Source organism: Trifolium pratense, linkage group LG1, assembly GCF_020283565.1.
Source record: "Trifolium pratense cultivar HEN17-A07 linkage group LG1, ARS_RC_1.1, whole genome shotgun sequence".
In the NCBI taxonomy this organism is placed as follows: Eukaryota; Viridiplantae; Streptophyta; class Magnoliopsida; order Fabales; family Fabaceae; genus Trifolium; species Trifolium pratense.
The window spans coordinates 31,920,096-31,937,375 of record NC_060059.1 but is presented as its reverse complement, the minus strand read 5'-3'; the positions used below and the strand labels follow the sequence as shown (position 1 = coordinate 31,937,375).

General features: G+C 31.7%; 1 protein-coding gene across 1 annotated transcript; it reads left to right on the top strand.

The window, feature by feature from the left end:
- Positions 1-868: 868 nt before the first annotated feature.
- LOC123922709 (MDIS1-interacting receptor like kinase 2-like) lies at positions 869-3,839 on the top strand. The gene is made up of 2 exons (XM_045975409.1): positions 869-3,111; positions 3,244-3,839. The coding sequence occupies exons 1-2, from the start codon at positions 915-917 to the stop codon at positions 3,552-3,554; spliced, it is 2,508 nt and encodes an 835-aa protein (XP_045831365.1). The 5' UTR covers positions 869-914; the 3' UTR covers positions 3,555-3,839.
- Positions 3,840-17,280: the final 13,441 nt, after the last annotated feature.

Genomic DNA, 17,280 nt, shown 5'->3' with positions numbered 1-17,280 from the left:
ACAAACTTATGATTTTAGCCCCTTAATTTTCAAAATAGCAGTTTTGGCCCTCTATGTTTACCCCCTTTTGCAAAAGATCAATTTTGACCAATTCAATGTTTTTTGTGTATAATTTGAGGGTGTGAATCACATGACTTACTTCCTTCCTTCCGGTTCCATTCCTTTTATGTTTAATTTTATTTATTTATTAGGTGGCATGATGTGGCAGCTGGGTCAATTAAATGACTTGCCACATAAGCGTTGACTTGGTCAAAATTTGTCTTTTGCAAAATAGGGTAAACATATGGGGCCAAAACTGCTATTTTGAAACTTAAAGGGCCAAATTCCAAGCTTCAGTTTTTTATTTTTTTTGTTCGCTTTCAATCATAAATATATCTTTGTCATAAAAGAAAATCATACATTTGAAGCTTGAAAAATGATATATATACTAACATAAATGAAGGACTAAAATAACGTAAAAAATGATAAAAGACTAAATTGTTATCTAAAATTGTCTTAAATATTTAGTTATTTAATGAAACTAAAAAATAATTTTTGTGGGCATAATTTTTTTTCCCCTTCTATTTTCCATATTTCCTATAAATTTCTCTTATAACTTTTTGTCATGGTCGATCGTTTGTGAGAAAGAGTTGCCAACAATTTAAACAGAGGAAAAGAGGAGTAAGGCGGGTTCGAATCCGCAGCCAAACTTAAATGGTCCTACAATATCTGACCACTTAAATGTTCCTACAATATTTGACTATATAGGATTTTATAATTGCGTTGATATGAACCGTCCGATCTACAATCAATTGCTAGGATTCAAAATTGTGTAAGCAAATCTACATCCTATAAATATTATCCAAATCTTTCATTAAAAAGCATGAATCCTAAAAAGTCTCTTGATTCTATTCTTCTGCAAAATACTTCAAAGAATGAGGCATTTACCATGTCTTCTTGTGCTCTTTTGTTTGTTTGTAATGGCCACATCAGCTCATGCAACAACAAATATCCAAGGCAGTGGGGTTGATGCTCTGTTGAAGTGGAAATCAAGCCTTGAAAACAATAGCAAAACTTTGCTTTCTTCATGGAATATTGGTAATAATCCTTGTAGTTGGGAAGGAATAACATGTGATGATGAGTCAAAATCTATCTCCAAAATAAATCTCACCAATATTGGACTAAAAGGTATGCTACACAATTTCAATTTCTCATCACTTCCGAAAATTCGCACCTTAATTTTAAGAAACAACTTATTTTATGGAGTTGTTCCACAAAATATTGGAGTGATGTTCAATCTAAACACTCTTGATTTATCTACCAATAAACTCTCTGGACCAATTCCTACTACTATTGGAAATTTGACAAAACTTAAGACATTATCTCTTTTCTCAAATGATCTCAGTGGAAATATTCCAACAGAAATGAATAAGCTTACCAATTTGGAAACTCTACAGTTGGCTTATAATAATTTCATAGGTCCCTTACCTCACAACATTTGTTTTGGTGGAAAGTTAGTTAAGTTATCCGCTAGCAATAACCAATTCACCGGTCCAATTCCGGAGAGTTTGAAGAATTGCTCAAGCCTTGTAAGAGTTAGGCTTCAACAAAACAATCTAACCGACAATTTAGCCGATAGTTTTGGTGTGTATCCAAATTTAGACTACATGGAATTGAGTGATAATAATTTTTATGGCCATCTTTCTCCAAACTGGGGAAAATGCAGGAATCTCACGAGCCTAAAAATCTCGAACAATAACTTAACAGGAAGTATACCCCCAGAATTGGCTAAGGCAACTAAATTACATATACTTGACTTGTCTTCGAACCAAATTACCGGAAAAATTCCAATGGAGCTAGGCAAATTATCTTCATTGATCCAACTATCAATAAGTGGTAATAATCTTTCAGGAGAAATTCCTATACAAATTTCATCATTGCAAGAACTAGTTACCTTGGAGCTTTCAACAAATAATTTAAGTGGTTCCATCCCAAAACAACTTGGAAGGTTGCCAATGTTATTGGACTTGAATTTGAGCCAAAATAAGTTTGAAGGGAGCATTCCAAATGAGATTGGCCAATTAAATGTTATTCAAAATCTTGATCTTAGTATGAATTTTTTTGATGGAACCATACCATCAATGCTTGCACAGTTGAAATACTTAGAAACATTGAATCTCTCGCATAATAATCTTTCTGGTACGATTCCCGTGAGCTATAACGAGATGTTAAGTTTGACAACTGTTGATATATCATACAACCAATTGGAGGGTCCGATTCCAAACATTCCGGCCTTCAAAAATGCTCCAATTGAAGCCCTTAAAAATAACAAAGGGTTGTGTGGTAATGTCTCCGGCCTAGAGCTTTGCTCAACATTAGGTAGCAACTTTCATAGTCATAAGACTAACAAAATTTTGGTGCTAGTTTTACCCCTCACTCTAGGCACTCTATTGTTAGCATTATTTGTTTATGGGCTCTCATACATTTTATTCCAAACTTTAAGAACAAAAGAACATAAGCATGCAGAAGAAATTCAAACTGAAAATCTATTTGCAATATGGAGCTTTGATGGCCAAATGGTGTATGAAAACATTATCGAAGCCACGGAACAATTTGACAAAAAACATCTCATTGGGGTAGGAGGGCAAGGAAGTGTTTACAAAGCAGAGTTGTCTACAGGACAAGTTATAGCTGTGAAGAAACTCCATTTATTACATAATGGAGAATTGTCGAATATTAAAGCTTTTGCAAGTGAGATCCAAACTTTAACAGAAATCAGACATCGAAACATTGTGAAGTTATATGGATATTGTTCACATCCATTGCACTCATTTTTGGTTTATGAGTTCTTGGAGAAGGGTAGTGTCGACAACATTTTGAAAGACGATGAAAAAGTAGCCACATTTGATTGGAATAAGAGGGTGAATGCCATTAAAGATGTAGCAAATGCTTTATGCTATATGCATCATGATTGCTCGCCTTCAATTGTTCATCGTGATATATCCAGCAAGAATGTTGTTTTGGATTCCGAATATGTGGCTCATGTCTCAGACTTCGGTACAGCTAAGTTTCTTAATCCAGATTCTTCTAACTGGACCTCTTTTGTAGGCACTTTTGGATATGCTGCTCCAGGTTAATTTCCTTTCTTTAAATTAATTCATGATATAATTATTTTGTAGTTTATCACTTTTATTAATTGCTTACATTAATGTTTGTTTATGGAAACTTATTATTTACATTGATAACTATTATTGTTTGTTGCAGAACTTGCATACACAATGAAAGTAAATGAAAAGTGTGATGTGTATAGTTTTGGAGTGTTAACCATGGAAATACTTTTTGGAAAGCATCCCGGAGATATTGTATCGACTTTGTTGCAATCAAGTGGTATATACCTAACAATTGATGCTATGTCTTTGATCGATAAGTTGGATCAACGCCTCCCTCATCCTACGAATGATATCCGGAAAGAAGTGGTATCAATTATTAGGATTGCTACTCATTGCTTAAATGAGAGCTCACATAGTCGCCCTACAATGAAGCAAGTTTGCAAGGAGATGAAAATGTCAAAGTAATCTAACTTTCATTCAGATATTTGATGGTAGAGAATGTATTGGTCTATTGGTGGCTTTGTTGTATGAGTTGGTTTATTCATTTTAGCTTCTTTTAATTTTGTCGATTTTGAACTATTTTGTATCGTACGTGAATGTCCATATGGTCCTCCAAATCCAATTTATATAACCATGAAGGCTTTGGCTAACATATAGATTAACGGTTAGTGGTACTATAAAGATAATATCTCCGTCCCAAATTATAAATTATTTTCACTGTTTTATATAAATAAAAAAAGTAATTAATTAGATTTATCTTCTCTTCTTCTAATCTTAGTTGTTACAATTTTTTTCTCTTCTCCTTGATCTATCAAATGGGGTGGTTAGAGTCAATTTAGGCCTGGAATCACCCATCCAAAATGTTTTTTTTTCTATTTTAGTTAAATAAGTGTAATTTTCTCATATATTTAGTGTTTCTTTTCTATTTATTTTTGTCATTTTGACGTCTTAGTGCGACGTTGTTTGTTTGATTTTCTATCTTAATGCGGTGTATTTTATTTTTGCTGTGGAATATTAATATTCATTTTTTGATAGTTGGATAATGAAGATAACTTTCCTAGCTCCATAGGAATTTTTCCTGTAATTTGGTTTGAGGAGAAGTCAAGTATATGTAATTTAGTTGTCTCAGCCAATTCTGGTGGTATACTTCCCGTTAAATTATTGTTAGAATTTTTTTTAGCCAAGTTTAATGCATTTCATTAATTACCAAACGTTCAATACATGACTGAATAATCTCAAATTTATAAAAACCAGTCCAAGAATTAGCCGTACTAACTAAATTATGAGCAACAAAATTCACTTGTCTCATAATAAATTTAACTTTAAAGTTTATACATGATAACATAAGGTTCATTTCAGACTTACATATTTGAGTTTCTATTAAGGATGTTTGTGGTTCGGTTTGAATTGGTTTTGAGACAAAAACTCATGTGATTTAGGCTCTGTTTGGTACAATGGAAAGAAAGTGGAAGGAAAGAAAATTACGCAAACCAATGCATTGATTTGCGTAATTTTTGGTTCAAGTTCATGCATTGATTTGCGTAATTTTCTTTCCTTCCACTTTCTTTTCATCATACCAAACGGACCATTAAAAACAAAATTATTTGTGATTCAGTTCGATTTTTTATTGTTAAATAAAAAATTAATCCAACCTAATTCAATTTAGTACGGTTTAAAATTTGGATCGATTATTGGATATCAAAATTATAAATTGTTAATTCTTTTATTAAATATTAATATTATAAAAACACAGTAAAATAATAATGTTGATCTAAAATATAAAACATAATATAATATGTAAAAAGTTACAGTAATATTTTGAAATGAGGATTATTGATTATAATTGAAACATATTAAATTCAGCTAATAAGTAGTATTATTAAAACCAAAAAGCAACAAATAATAGGTGAATACAATATATATCATACTTTTTATAATAATATATCATACTAATAAAATGATAAATAAATATTAAAATTTATGTATGCAATTTTGTTCGATTGAAAAATTAATTCAAAATTCGATCCGATCTAACAGTTTTCAGAAAAGGTCATCCATCCATCCATCCGACGGTCAAAAAAAGAAAAGGTCATCCAAACTCATCCAACAACATTCATTTTTTCTTTTTTTGCAATTTTTAAATTTTTTAAATTAATTTTAATTTAAATCAGTGTAATTTCGAACATCCTTATCTACCGTAAGTCTACCACTTAGAAAAAGCAAGGACTTTCCTCCCAAGGTCAAGAATTTCCTTTGGAGACTTGGAAGGGATTGTCTACCTAATAGGCAAAGATTAATGAGCAAAGGAATTCATGGTGATTCTAATTGTGTTGTGTGTCATAGATACAATGAATATAATTGGCATTTATTTCTTGATTGTGCTGATAGTATAACTTGTTGGCGACAAGTTAATTTGTGGAATGCGTTGCAAAATTTAATGGAAAATGCTGAAGGTTTTAATGATGTTTTCAAACGTATTTGACACAATTTCACCACTCAACAATTGGTTTCTTTTGCTATGACATCTTGGAGTTTATGGCGCAAAAGAAACTTGCAATTATGGGAGCAGAAAACTGAGAGCACGACACAGGTAATTGGCCGCGCCAATGGTACCCTCCAGGCCTGGCAGCAGGCGCGTCAACCAGCTGACATAGCCCACCCACGACAACAACAGGTCCAAGTTACACGATGGCAACCTCCGCCGCTAAATTTCGTCAAGTGCAACCTTGATGCAGCCATATTTGCTCATGAGCAACGTATAGGCATGTGAGCCTGTCTTCGTGACAACAAAGGGAGTTTTATCTTGGCCATGACAACACATGAAGATGTGGTAATGACAGCACAGGAAGCAGAAGCGTGGAGCTTATATCAAGGTATACAATGGGTTGCTAGCTTGGGTTATAATAAAGTTGTCTTTGAACTAGATTGTAAGATTGTTGTGGATGATGTGAACAAGATGAGTATCAACCAATCGGAGTATGGTTCAATCATTCAAAATTGTCGAACCTTACTTCATCACTATAATGACTTCATAGTCGATTTTACTAGGCGTCAAGCAAACGGTAGCGCTCATGCACTTGCACGAGCAGCTTTATCCCATGCTTCTCGCAGTACTTTTAATGTAATCCCTCATTGTATTGCTACTATTATTATGAATGAAATGACATAAGTTTTCTTTGCGTCAAAAAAAAAAAAAGCAAGGACTTTTTCTTATACATTGCTCCACTTCAAAACATCATGCGGCTCCTTTTTCTTATACATTGCATCGAAGACTAAATTCAGTGCTTCAATTTCTTTAAATTGAATTGTCAATCATCTAATCAAAATCAAATGTTGTGAATTCGAACCTCTTAGCAAAACAATAATTGTGTATAAAAAAAAAACGAAACAATAATCAGGGAGTAAAGATTCTAATAACAATCAACAATTAAAAACGCTACGCAAAAATTAACTATCTAAGCATTAGCACTAAAACCTTAAAATTGTCTTTTTCATATTATTGCTGACGAGGTGCATGCTAATTTTTGGAAACCTATGCTTATTTACTGGTGTAATGTGGCCGCCAGTTGGCCGCCACTAATTAGTTCGTTTCTGGCGGTTTTTACCTCTTCTTGAGGGCTTTTGGCCGCCAATAAATGGTGGTTTTCTTGTAGTGTGGACTTCATATTTCTCATCTTATGTTTGCTGGTGATCTTCTTCTTTTTGCAGAGGCATCTATTGAGTAGGCTCATTGCATTATTTGTGATGCTTCAGGTCAAAAGATTAACAATCAAAAGCCACAAATTTTCTTCTCCAAGAACGTTGACCAACAACTCAAAAGTGATATTGTTCAACATACAGGTTACACACCGGTTGTCAGCATGGGCAAATATTTGGGAGCCAGCATTGACCTAGAGAGGAATACTAGAGGAAAATTCAACCATATTCTGGAGAAAATTCAAAATAGATTGAGTGGTTGGAAACACCAGTGTCTTAGCATGGCCGGAAGACTTACCCTCTCAAAGTCTGTTCTTAGCTCTATTCCATACTACCACATGCAATATGCGCGCCTTACCTACGACTGCAAGTAAGGACTTTACATCCGGTTGGACGCAAACAAGCGCACCAGCTATTTATATTAATTCCCCCTAAATGATCATAGGTCGGTCAGTTCAAAGCTCTAAGAAAAAGCCAACCAATTCAAATACAGTGCTTTTGATGGAGCCCTTTACATACAAGAGGAGATGCTCAAGGCGCAATAAAGCTCGTTACGAGACCGAGAAAGCTCATTAGTGGAAGAAATGTGTCACGTAGTCTCGATTTCTCAGTTAATAATTATTAAAGCTCCCAAAGACTTTATGTGATGATATTGAAAAGATCCAAAGAGGCTTCCTGTGGGGTGTGTAACACCCTTAATTTACCTCTTTATTTTTATTTTCAAAAAAGTTAATTTCATTTATTTAATAAGGATGTCACACTTACTCCAATTAATTAATTCCTCAAATGATTAAAAATCATGCAGCGGAAAATACAAAAATAATATAAGTTTCAAAGTCAGAATTGAAAATACTGAATCAAGTGACATAGTTCAATTGTTATAAAAATTTAACAACATAATTAAATAAAAGTTTCTCCCAACAACATCCTAACAGAGCGACTCCAAATAAATAGCAAAGCAACAGCGATCCGAACACACCATCTATGATTCGTATGCTACCTGAAAATCTACGGTTGCACACCGTAGGGCCAAGCCAGAAGGGGGAATGTAAAGGTGAGCGACAATACATCAAGAAAATAACTGAATTAAAACAACATCATAACTTGCAACATCATAAACAACAACAAGACCACCTAAGCGGATGGCCACGCACATTCATCAGTCAACCATAATCATCAATCAACAATTAAATAAAGAGAAATAAACAACAACATTTAAATGAGCAAATATAATTAAAATGCATGCAATGCGCCTAGACTCGCTAAATGCATGTGGTACCAATAACAACGTCATTTCCGGTTTTACATCATGGAGGATCAACATCATTATAAGCAACGTCATTTTCAACTTCATTAAGCAACGTCATTTTCAACATCATATATACAACTCTAATAAGCAACGTCATTGAACACATGAATGAATGCATGTCATGTTATAATAAGCAACATCAACAGGCAACATCATTTAACAACTTCAATAGACAACTTCATCATCATTATAACAACATCAATAAACAACGTCGATAAATAACTACAAGAACAACAACTATTACAACATCATAATTTCGGCACAACTCCAACATCATTAAACTAGATAATTCAACATCGTTATAACCACATAATTCAACATCACTATTCAGCAAAACAACAATTCGACAACACAATTACTACAAACGAACAACGGCTTAAAACAACATCGATACACAACAATTATTAGTAACTTCGATTACAACGTCAACTAAAATTTAATAACCCAATTAGTCATTCACTCCTCTCAGGACAACAACTTATTACTCATCTTAACATAACCTTTAACCCAATTTAACTCGGTTTAGTTTATCAACGAAAGGTTTGAATTTTAAATCAATTTAATTAATAACAATTGTGAAATAAATTCAAATCCTTAATATTATATAAAACCAGGGAGAGTGAGATACACCAGAGGGTTCCAAAATATTCAAAATACCCTACATAAAATTTTGGGAAATTTTCACGAAATTATAATATTTTTAATCACCTTTTTACTCCAAATAATTAATTAAAAATAGCTACGAGTGTCCAAAAATTACCAAAGAGGTACCAAAATTTCAAGAAAATTATTTACTATTTTTCTATAAAAACATTTAAAACAATTGGAGTCCCTATGACCCCTCACGCGCCCTCACGCACCAGTGCTGCGAGTGGGCGAGGCCACTCGCGCACTGTTCATCACCTCCTTCACCCGGTTGCAGGAAAACGGGTCGTGACGACCCGCGATTTGACCCGGTCGGTTCTCCCTCATTTCTCAACGGAATTTGACATGTTTTATATCGTTTTGATCGTCATTCAATTATAGAAAGATACCCGGTATTTATTTTTAGAAACGACAACCGAATCGAATGTTTTAATATCAAAAAGCTTCACACGAATTTAACAAAAAAAAAACTCCATTGATGGTTGTTCAAAAGCTTCGGTTTTGACATTCTCTCAACCCATAAAAATCCCAGAATTGCTTTACAATTGCATTCGATGCTCAACACGTTATGAAACTTTTTCTTTTGAATTATCATCAAAATCCCAAAAAAATCATTATACCCCTTATGTTAATTCTCAAGCACGACGTCAATTCACAATTTTATTTACTCAACATCATAACACGAATTTGCACCAACAACAGAAGCATAGAAACATTATCATATCAGATGATAAAATCGAAATTAAGAGCAAGTATAGTCTTAGAAATGAGTATTGGGCCTAACTCAACCCTACAAAACCGGCTTGTAAGGTGAGGATTGCCTCTAGTTTATAAACACTTAGTCAAGCCATCTCTCAACCGATGTGGGACTTCTTAACACCCCCGCTCGCGCCAAGCGCTATGGGCTTGAGGCGCGGATATGAATGGTGGAGGGCCCGATCAGAAACCTGATTGCAGGCGGCCCGACGAAGTGGCCCAGCGAATCGTGGATAGGCTCTGATACCATCTTAGAAATGAGTATTGGGCCTAACTTATAGGAACAACAACAACATCACATAATGGGGAAAAGAAGCATAAGAGCAACAACTTAAATCACACATATAATGAATATACAAGTATGTCTATTGAATTCAGAATTTCAAGAGTATATAAAGTTCCCTTACTTGGATTGCAGTGAACTCCCTAAATTGAGATTAAGTTTTTCCTTCCTTTGCTTCTCTTCACTCTCCCATGAGCTCTTTCTCTTCTCTCACTCACTAGCACTATTTTTTGTGTGTTTGTTTTTGTTATGAATCACCATACTTCTTCTATCAACTAATGTCAATTAACAACTACATTATTATTATTAAAATGTGACATTATTATTATTATTGAAATGTTTTAAAGGGAATTAAAATTATGTTTCTTCTCATTTATCCCTTTCTCTACCATTTTCTTATCTACACCCCCTCTATGCTTCCAACACCTTTTTATCTAATTTTTCTACTTCTTTTTCTTTTAATTTCATTTTAGTTCACCAACATCATTCTACTCATTCTTTTAATTTTATTTTCTAATTAGCAACGTCATTATTTTTATTTATCAATTATTTAATTATTCGCCACAAAATAATTAAATAAACATCGTCAATCAGCATCACATAAACATCGTCAATCAACACCACAACAAGAAAATCAACACCACAATAACTAAATAATTAAATAAAATGAATCCTAATTTTTGGGGCGTTACAGGGTGATACTGACCAAACCCGGAAACCCCATTTGATAAGTTGGGAGGTTTGTTGTTTGCCTAAAGTTGAGGGAGGGCTCGCCATTAAGAGTCCTCATCAAATGAATGAAGTTTTCCTTATGAAAATCTTATGGAACATGATCAACCATCCAGATGATCTTTGGTATAAAGTTCTTTACAAAAAATATGGCAGGAACACCGACCTTAGAGTTTCTATCAAAGCCAAGCCTTATGATTCACCTCTCTAGAAAGCCTTGGCTGGAATTGGGGACCAATTCTGAAGTCACACAGTTTGGCAAAAGGAAAATTGGCAAAAAGTAAATTTTTGGCTTGATAAATGGATGACAGATGGTCACTCTCTTATGAATCACTCCACCCAACAAATTGTTGATACAACACTTACGGTGAAGAATACATTGACGGATACGGGAGAATGGAATATTGATTTTCTCATCACTAATCTTCCCCTTACTACAGTGAACCAATTAGTGGCTATTCCAACACCAAAGGATACAGATGGTCCAGATTCCTTGGGATGGAGCGGAACCAACACTCGACAATTTACGGTTCAGAGTGCTTATAATCTTCAACAGGGGGACTACCCTTCCATTGATGGGAATTGGGAAAGTATATGGAGTTGGAAAGGACCTCATAGAATCCAAACCTTTATGTGGATTGGTGCTCATGAGCGTCTGACTGCAATCTGGCAAGTGGATCAGTCTGTCGTCGAATAATAATTCACACTTTAGGTGTCTAGAATGAGTTCGTATCCACAGGGATCGTGCCAAAACTATTAGTTCGGTTTAGGAATTGATGCTATAAAAGTAAATTAAAATAAAAGTATCAAAATAGTTTGATATGTTATTGATACCGATTAAGATTAAGAGTATTTAATAAAAAACACATAAATTGTTAATCTTGACGAGTCTCAATAACTTATCAAATTATTTTAGATTTTTGTAAAATTTAACATAAATAATTTATATGATATAAACTTTCGATTCAACTATAAATTTTATAAAATTCGTATTATCCAAAAAGTGGCGTAACTTGGAAAATTAAACAAAGCCTAGAAACTAGAAAGCACTATCTTATTCAATCTCTTGACTTGAGTGCACGAGTCAAGTCACACAGAGAAAAAAAGTACTCGTCTTCCTTCCATGTGCCTTATTTTGTTGAATTGTACTTTTGGTATGTAATGAATATTTTTCATACGCAACATCCAAAGCGGTTGAAGACTGAAGTTTCATACAAGATGTCAGTTTACTATAGATTACATATAAAAAATGATTTTGATATTTAAGACTTTAAATCTTAATTTTATTTTTTCACAGATTTCTATAAAAAAATAATAATAAATTGTTTTGCACTTTTGATTATCAAAATAAAAATAAGTTTTTTATAAAAAAGATCAGGGATGAAAAAATGTTTTTACGAAGAAACTGCTAAAAACAGTTTCTAATTTGAAATATTTTATTATTCTTTTAATTCTCATTTTTATAAAAATTTGTAATAAATAGATGAAAAACCATGGGAGAGGATTGTCTCATGTGTACTTTTAACCGTCCGGTTTTCATCTCAACCATTCATTACCATTTTAATAATTAAAAATATTTGTTGTGAAAAAGGATGAGTGGATGAGATTTCGTATATGTTTGGTTTTACGGTGGATAGAATTGATTTTGATAGAATTGAGTTTGACAGAATTAATTTTGACAGAATTGATTTATGTTTGGATGCAGTAATTTAGAATTGATTTTTTTCAATCCATATTGTTTGGATAATTTTGAACATAATTGCTTTTGAGTGTATAATTACCAAAATTGACATTAATTATCATCTATTACTAATATATTAAAAATTTAAAATCGATTACCACTAAAGTTACTATTTTATCCTTATTAGTTTTAATTACGTTGCAAGTTTTATATCATTCATTATAATTTCACTAAAAAAAATATAGAAAGATTGTAAAGATCCAAAGGAGGGAATAAACAATAAGAAATCCAATTCAATAGATAGATTGTTGCATCCATGGGAAAGAAAGAAGGAGAAAAGCTCTACTCTTAATTTGAAACTTGAAACTGGGAGTAGAGAAGGCGCCCTTTTAAATTTTGATATGTACCTCTGTTAAAGGGCGCCTTCTAGGGTCGGAGAACTCGATAGATCATTTATCCACGGTGAACCTAGGGATGACAAAAAAACCCAAACCCGAGAGACCCATCCGAACTCAAACCCAAGTCAACGGGCGAAACCCGATTTGACTGGGTTTGGGTGACACCCGATAATATGGGTGTGAGTTTGGTATCAGTCAAACCCACACCCGAAACCCATACACCCACCCGAAATATTTTATAATTATCTAATTACCCCCATAGTCTCTCTCAATTTCCTTGGAAGACCTTAAATTTTAGTTGTAATTTAATTTCTTGAAAGTTTATGTTGTAATTTCTTGAAAGTCTATGTTTGAATTTCCTTGGAAGACCTTAATTTTAGTTGTAATTTAATTCAAAGTCTATGTTGGAATTTAATTTCTTAAATTTGCAAATTATTTTTAAATGTGCAGCGGGTTTGGATTTGGGTGGAAAAAACCCGAACCCAATGGGTGTGGGCGTGAGTGTAGTTTTGTCACCCGAACAGCCTTTAGATTTGGGTTTGAGTGATGATTTCGGGTGTGAGTTTGGTAAGTGTCAAACTCGCACCCATGGGCGCCCGTTGCCATCCCTGACCACATAGCATTGTCTTATTCTATCTCTTGACTTGAGTGCACAAGTCAAGTCACACCGAGGAAAAAGAAAAGTCTTCCATGTGCCTTGTTTTCTTGAATTTTGGTATGGAACTAGCATGACACCCGTGCGTCCGCACGGGAGTCGCGGCGTTGCCGCTCCTCATTTGGTAAGATGAAATTTATTGGAAAGTAGATTAAAATATAAAAGAAAAATAGAAGAGATATAATATTTGATAAAAAAAATAGAAAAAGAACAATGGTAAAATTATCACCAAAAAATTTTAGTATAACATAGTATAATCAATGTTCAAAGATTATGGAATTTATTTAACAACTTTATAGTATAGTTTATCAAAATTGTAGGTAAAGCATGCCGTACGTGTACCAAGGTACTTATCAGGAAATTAATATGAAAGAGCATATTTATAAATTAAGCAAAATCAAAATCAACCACCATGACCATTCTTATCACCACAAACTACCCAAACTCAAAATTGGAGAGACTAAAAGCATATATTAAATTTAATTATTTCTCCTAATTTTCTAAAACAAAAGACTAAATACTCAATTTAATTCCTAAAAAATATTAACAATTTATAAAGGAAAACTATTTTCTTATAGTTGAATACTGTATTGTACCAAAACTTTTGAGGTCTTGGTCATTGTCGTTATTAGAAATAAAACTTTTGAGGTCTTGGTCATTGTCGTTATTAGAAATATATCTTGTATCTACTAATCCATTTATGTGATTCTAATTAAGTCTACGATAATGGGAGGTTACGCCGAAAGATGTTCTTATAAAATCTTGGAAAAGTATGTACCGAAACAAAATCAATCTTTGAAAAGTTTATATTGCTTTTGCTACTTTAGGTCTCCATAGGAATATAAATATAGATAATGTAAAAATTGTGAAAAAAAAATAGGCTACCTTATTAATATATTAGTAAAAACATAGGTCTTGTAAAAATCACCAAAAAACTTATGTCAATGTATTAATATATGAGTATAAATATAGTCACGTAAAAATTATTAAAAAATAGGCAATCGTATGTGAAAATATAGGTCTCACAACAATCATCAAAATAATTAGGTCACCGTATTAAATATGAGTATAATCTGTAAATTTGTAAAATAAAAAAAAATAGACAACTTAATTTTTATTTTATTTTTGTTACAAACAACTTAATTAATATATAATTAAAAGTATAAGTCCCGTAGAAACCACACCAACAAAAAAGTTTCCATATTAATATATGAGTATAAATATAACCCTATAATATATACACAAAATACCTATGAAAGTTTATCTAATGTACCCCCTCAAATAGCCCTCTTTATCCAAAACGATATAAGACCTGGCTGAGGTTTTTGTTTCTCTTTTATAATAAAGTTTTTGTTTCAAAAAAAATAAATAAATATAGGTCCCGCAAATGTTATAAAAAATGGACAAACTTATTAATATGAGTAAAACACATAGGTTCCCATAATCCCATGTACCCAAAAAAAAACACATAGATTCCCAGAAATCACACAAAAGATTAGGTTCTCGTACTAATATATGATTATAAATATAGCTCTAAAAAAAATAGTAAAAATTTGAAAACTAAAATTTATTTGGAAAAGTGCAAAAAATAGGTATTTATTGGTGAATTAAGATGAGGGTATAATAGGAAGATAATGTGCAAAAATTCACTTTCTTAATTTAGTGTTATCATTCTAACTGAACACTTATAAAAAATCAAAAGGAGTAAAATATTAAAAAGGAATTAACCATCTCAAGAAAAATTTTAAAATATTGAAATTATTTACTAACTTTCAAATATGACACAAAATACCCATGAAAGTGATGATGTGTCAAATTATTAAGTAGGGGATTTTCACATGTATCTAGTTTTCTTAGGTCCTTTGTAATATATATATATATATATATATATATATATATATATATATATATATATATATATATGAGTATGAATATAGTCCCGTAAAAATTATTAAAAAATAGGCGATCTTATTAATATGTTAGTGAAAATATATGTCTCACAACAATCATCAAAATAATTAGGTCACCGTATTAAATATGAGTATAAAGTTAGGTTCTACATAAATTATTAAAGATCAGGAAACCTTATTAATAAGAGGATAAATATAGGTCACTCACAATTCACACAAAAGATTATGTCTCCGTATAAATATATGAGTATAACTCGTATAATTATAAAAAAAAACAACTTTATTAATATAGGAGCAAAAATATAAGGCCCGGAGATATAACAAAAAAAAGAGGTTCCCGTATTAATATGAATATAGCCCGTAAAATTATTAAAAAAAATAGACAACATAATATATTAGTAAAAACACAAGTTCTTTGAGAATCACAAAAAATAGTAGATTTTCGTATTAATATATGAGTATAAATATAGGTCTCACAAAAAATAGTAAAAAACTGACAACTTCATTAATAAGAGTAAAAACATAGGTCTCGCATAAATCCCACAAAAAATTAGATCCTTGTATTAATATATGAGTATAAATATATGTCATGTAGAAATTATGAAGAATGAACAACTTTATTAATATATGATTAAAAATATAAATCTCGTAGAAATCATAAAAATAATAGGTTCTCCCATTAATATCTGAGTATAAATTTAGGTCCAACATAAATTATTTAAAATCAGGAAACCACCTCAAATATGACACAAAATACCCTTGAAAATAATTATGTGTCAAAAAATGAAAAAAGAGGAAAATTTGTGATTTCATATGTATCTTCTTTTTTCCTTAAAAAAAAAAGTATCTTCTTTTCATATATTGTAGATGTGTCATTATATTCATTCATCGGTCATAATTATTAATTTTATGTGAATTTCTATATGTTATTTATTTTATTTTTTTGTAAGGTAAAGAAATGTTTTAAATTGAGTAATTAAAACAAAATTAATACAGCCTATATAGTAGATTGTATAGGATATATCGATGCCCAGCTAATTGATTTTTGTTTAATAAAAAAATTGAATTTATATAAAGTGAGGTAATTTGAATTTGGGTTACATACAAAAAATTGGAGTTTTAGATAAAAAGAAAAAAATTGTGGGAGAAGTAACAAATAAAGTGGTGTTTTGTGGTTACAATTGGACATTTAACTCATATTGGTTCCAAAAATTTACAATATATGAAAAGAAAATTCATATGAAATCACCCTTGAAAATGATTATGTCTCAAAAAATGAAAAAGGGGCAAATTGGTGATTTCATATGCATATTCTTTTCATATATTGTAGATATAAAGTGAGGTAATTTAATTTGAATTTGGGTTACATACAAAAAATTGGATTTTTAGATAAAAAGAAAAAAATCGTGGGAGAAGTAACAAATAAAGTGGAGTTTTGTGGTTACAATTGGGCATTTAACTCATATTGGTTCCAAAAATATAACAAATTAATTCATATGGCTTAGTGGTAAATATAATAAAAAATGTAACTAAAAGGTTAAGTGCTCGAATCCTGCTTAGAAATGTTTTAGCATTTTTCTACTAATTTTTTTAATAAAGACACAAAATACCCTTGAAAATGATTATGTGTCAAAAAATGAAGTAGGGGCAAATTAGTGATTTCATATGTATCTTCTTTTTATATATTGTAGATGAATGAGAATGACTCCATTAAAAAATAAATTGAGGAAATAAAGTGTGTATTTGGACCATTGGATCAAATACATGTGATATTATTTCAATTATAAAAAATATAGAAAAGTAAATCAATGGTCAAAAAGTAAAAACTGAGGAAAATTGAGAAAATCCTTTCTCGGAATGAATAATCTTCTCACGATATGTTGGATTTAAAAAATATTAATATTTTCAAGGTGTTACTTTACTTATGAGGACCAAACCAAAACATGTAAATTATAATTTTTATTTTGAGTGAAACTGAAAATACAGAACTGTTCTATCAAATTCAATCTCAAAACGGCGGTGAAGCATGTTGGTCAGTAAAAAAAAAAAAGGTTTTGCCCAATTATAAAATATTAAATATCAAATTATACACAGTTTTGTAAAATTGGCTAAAAAAGTCTAACAAAAAA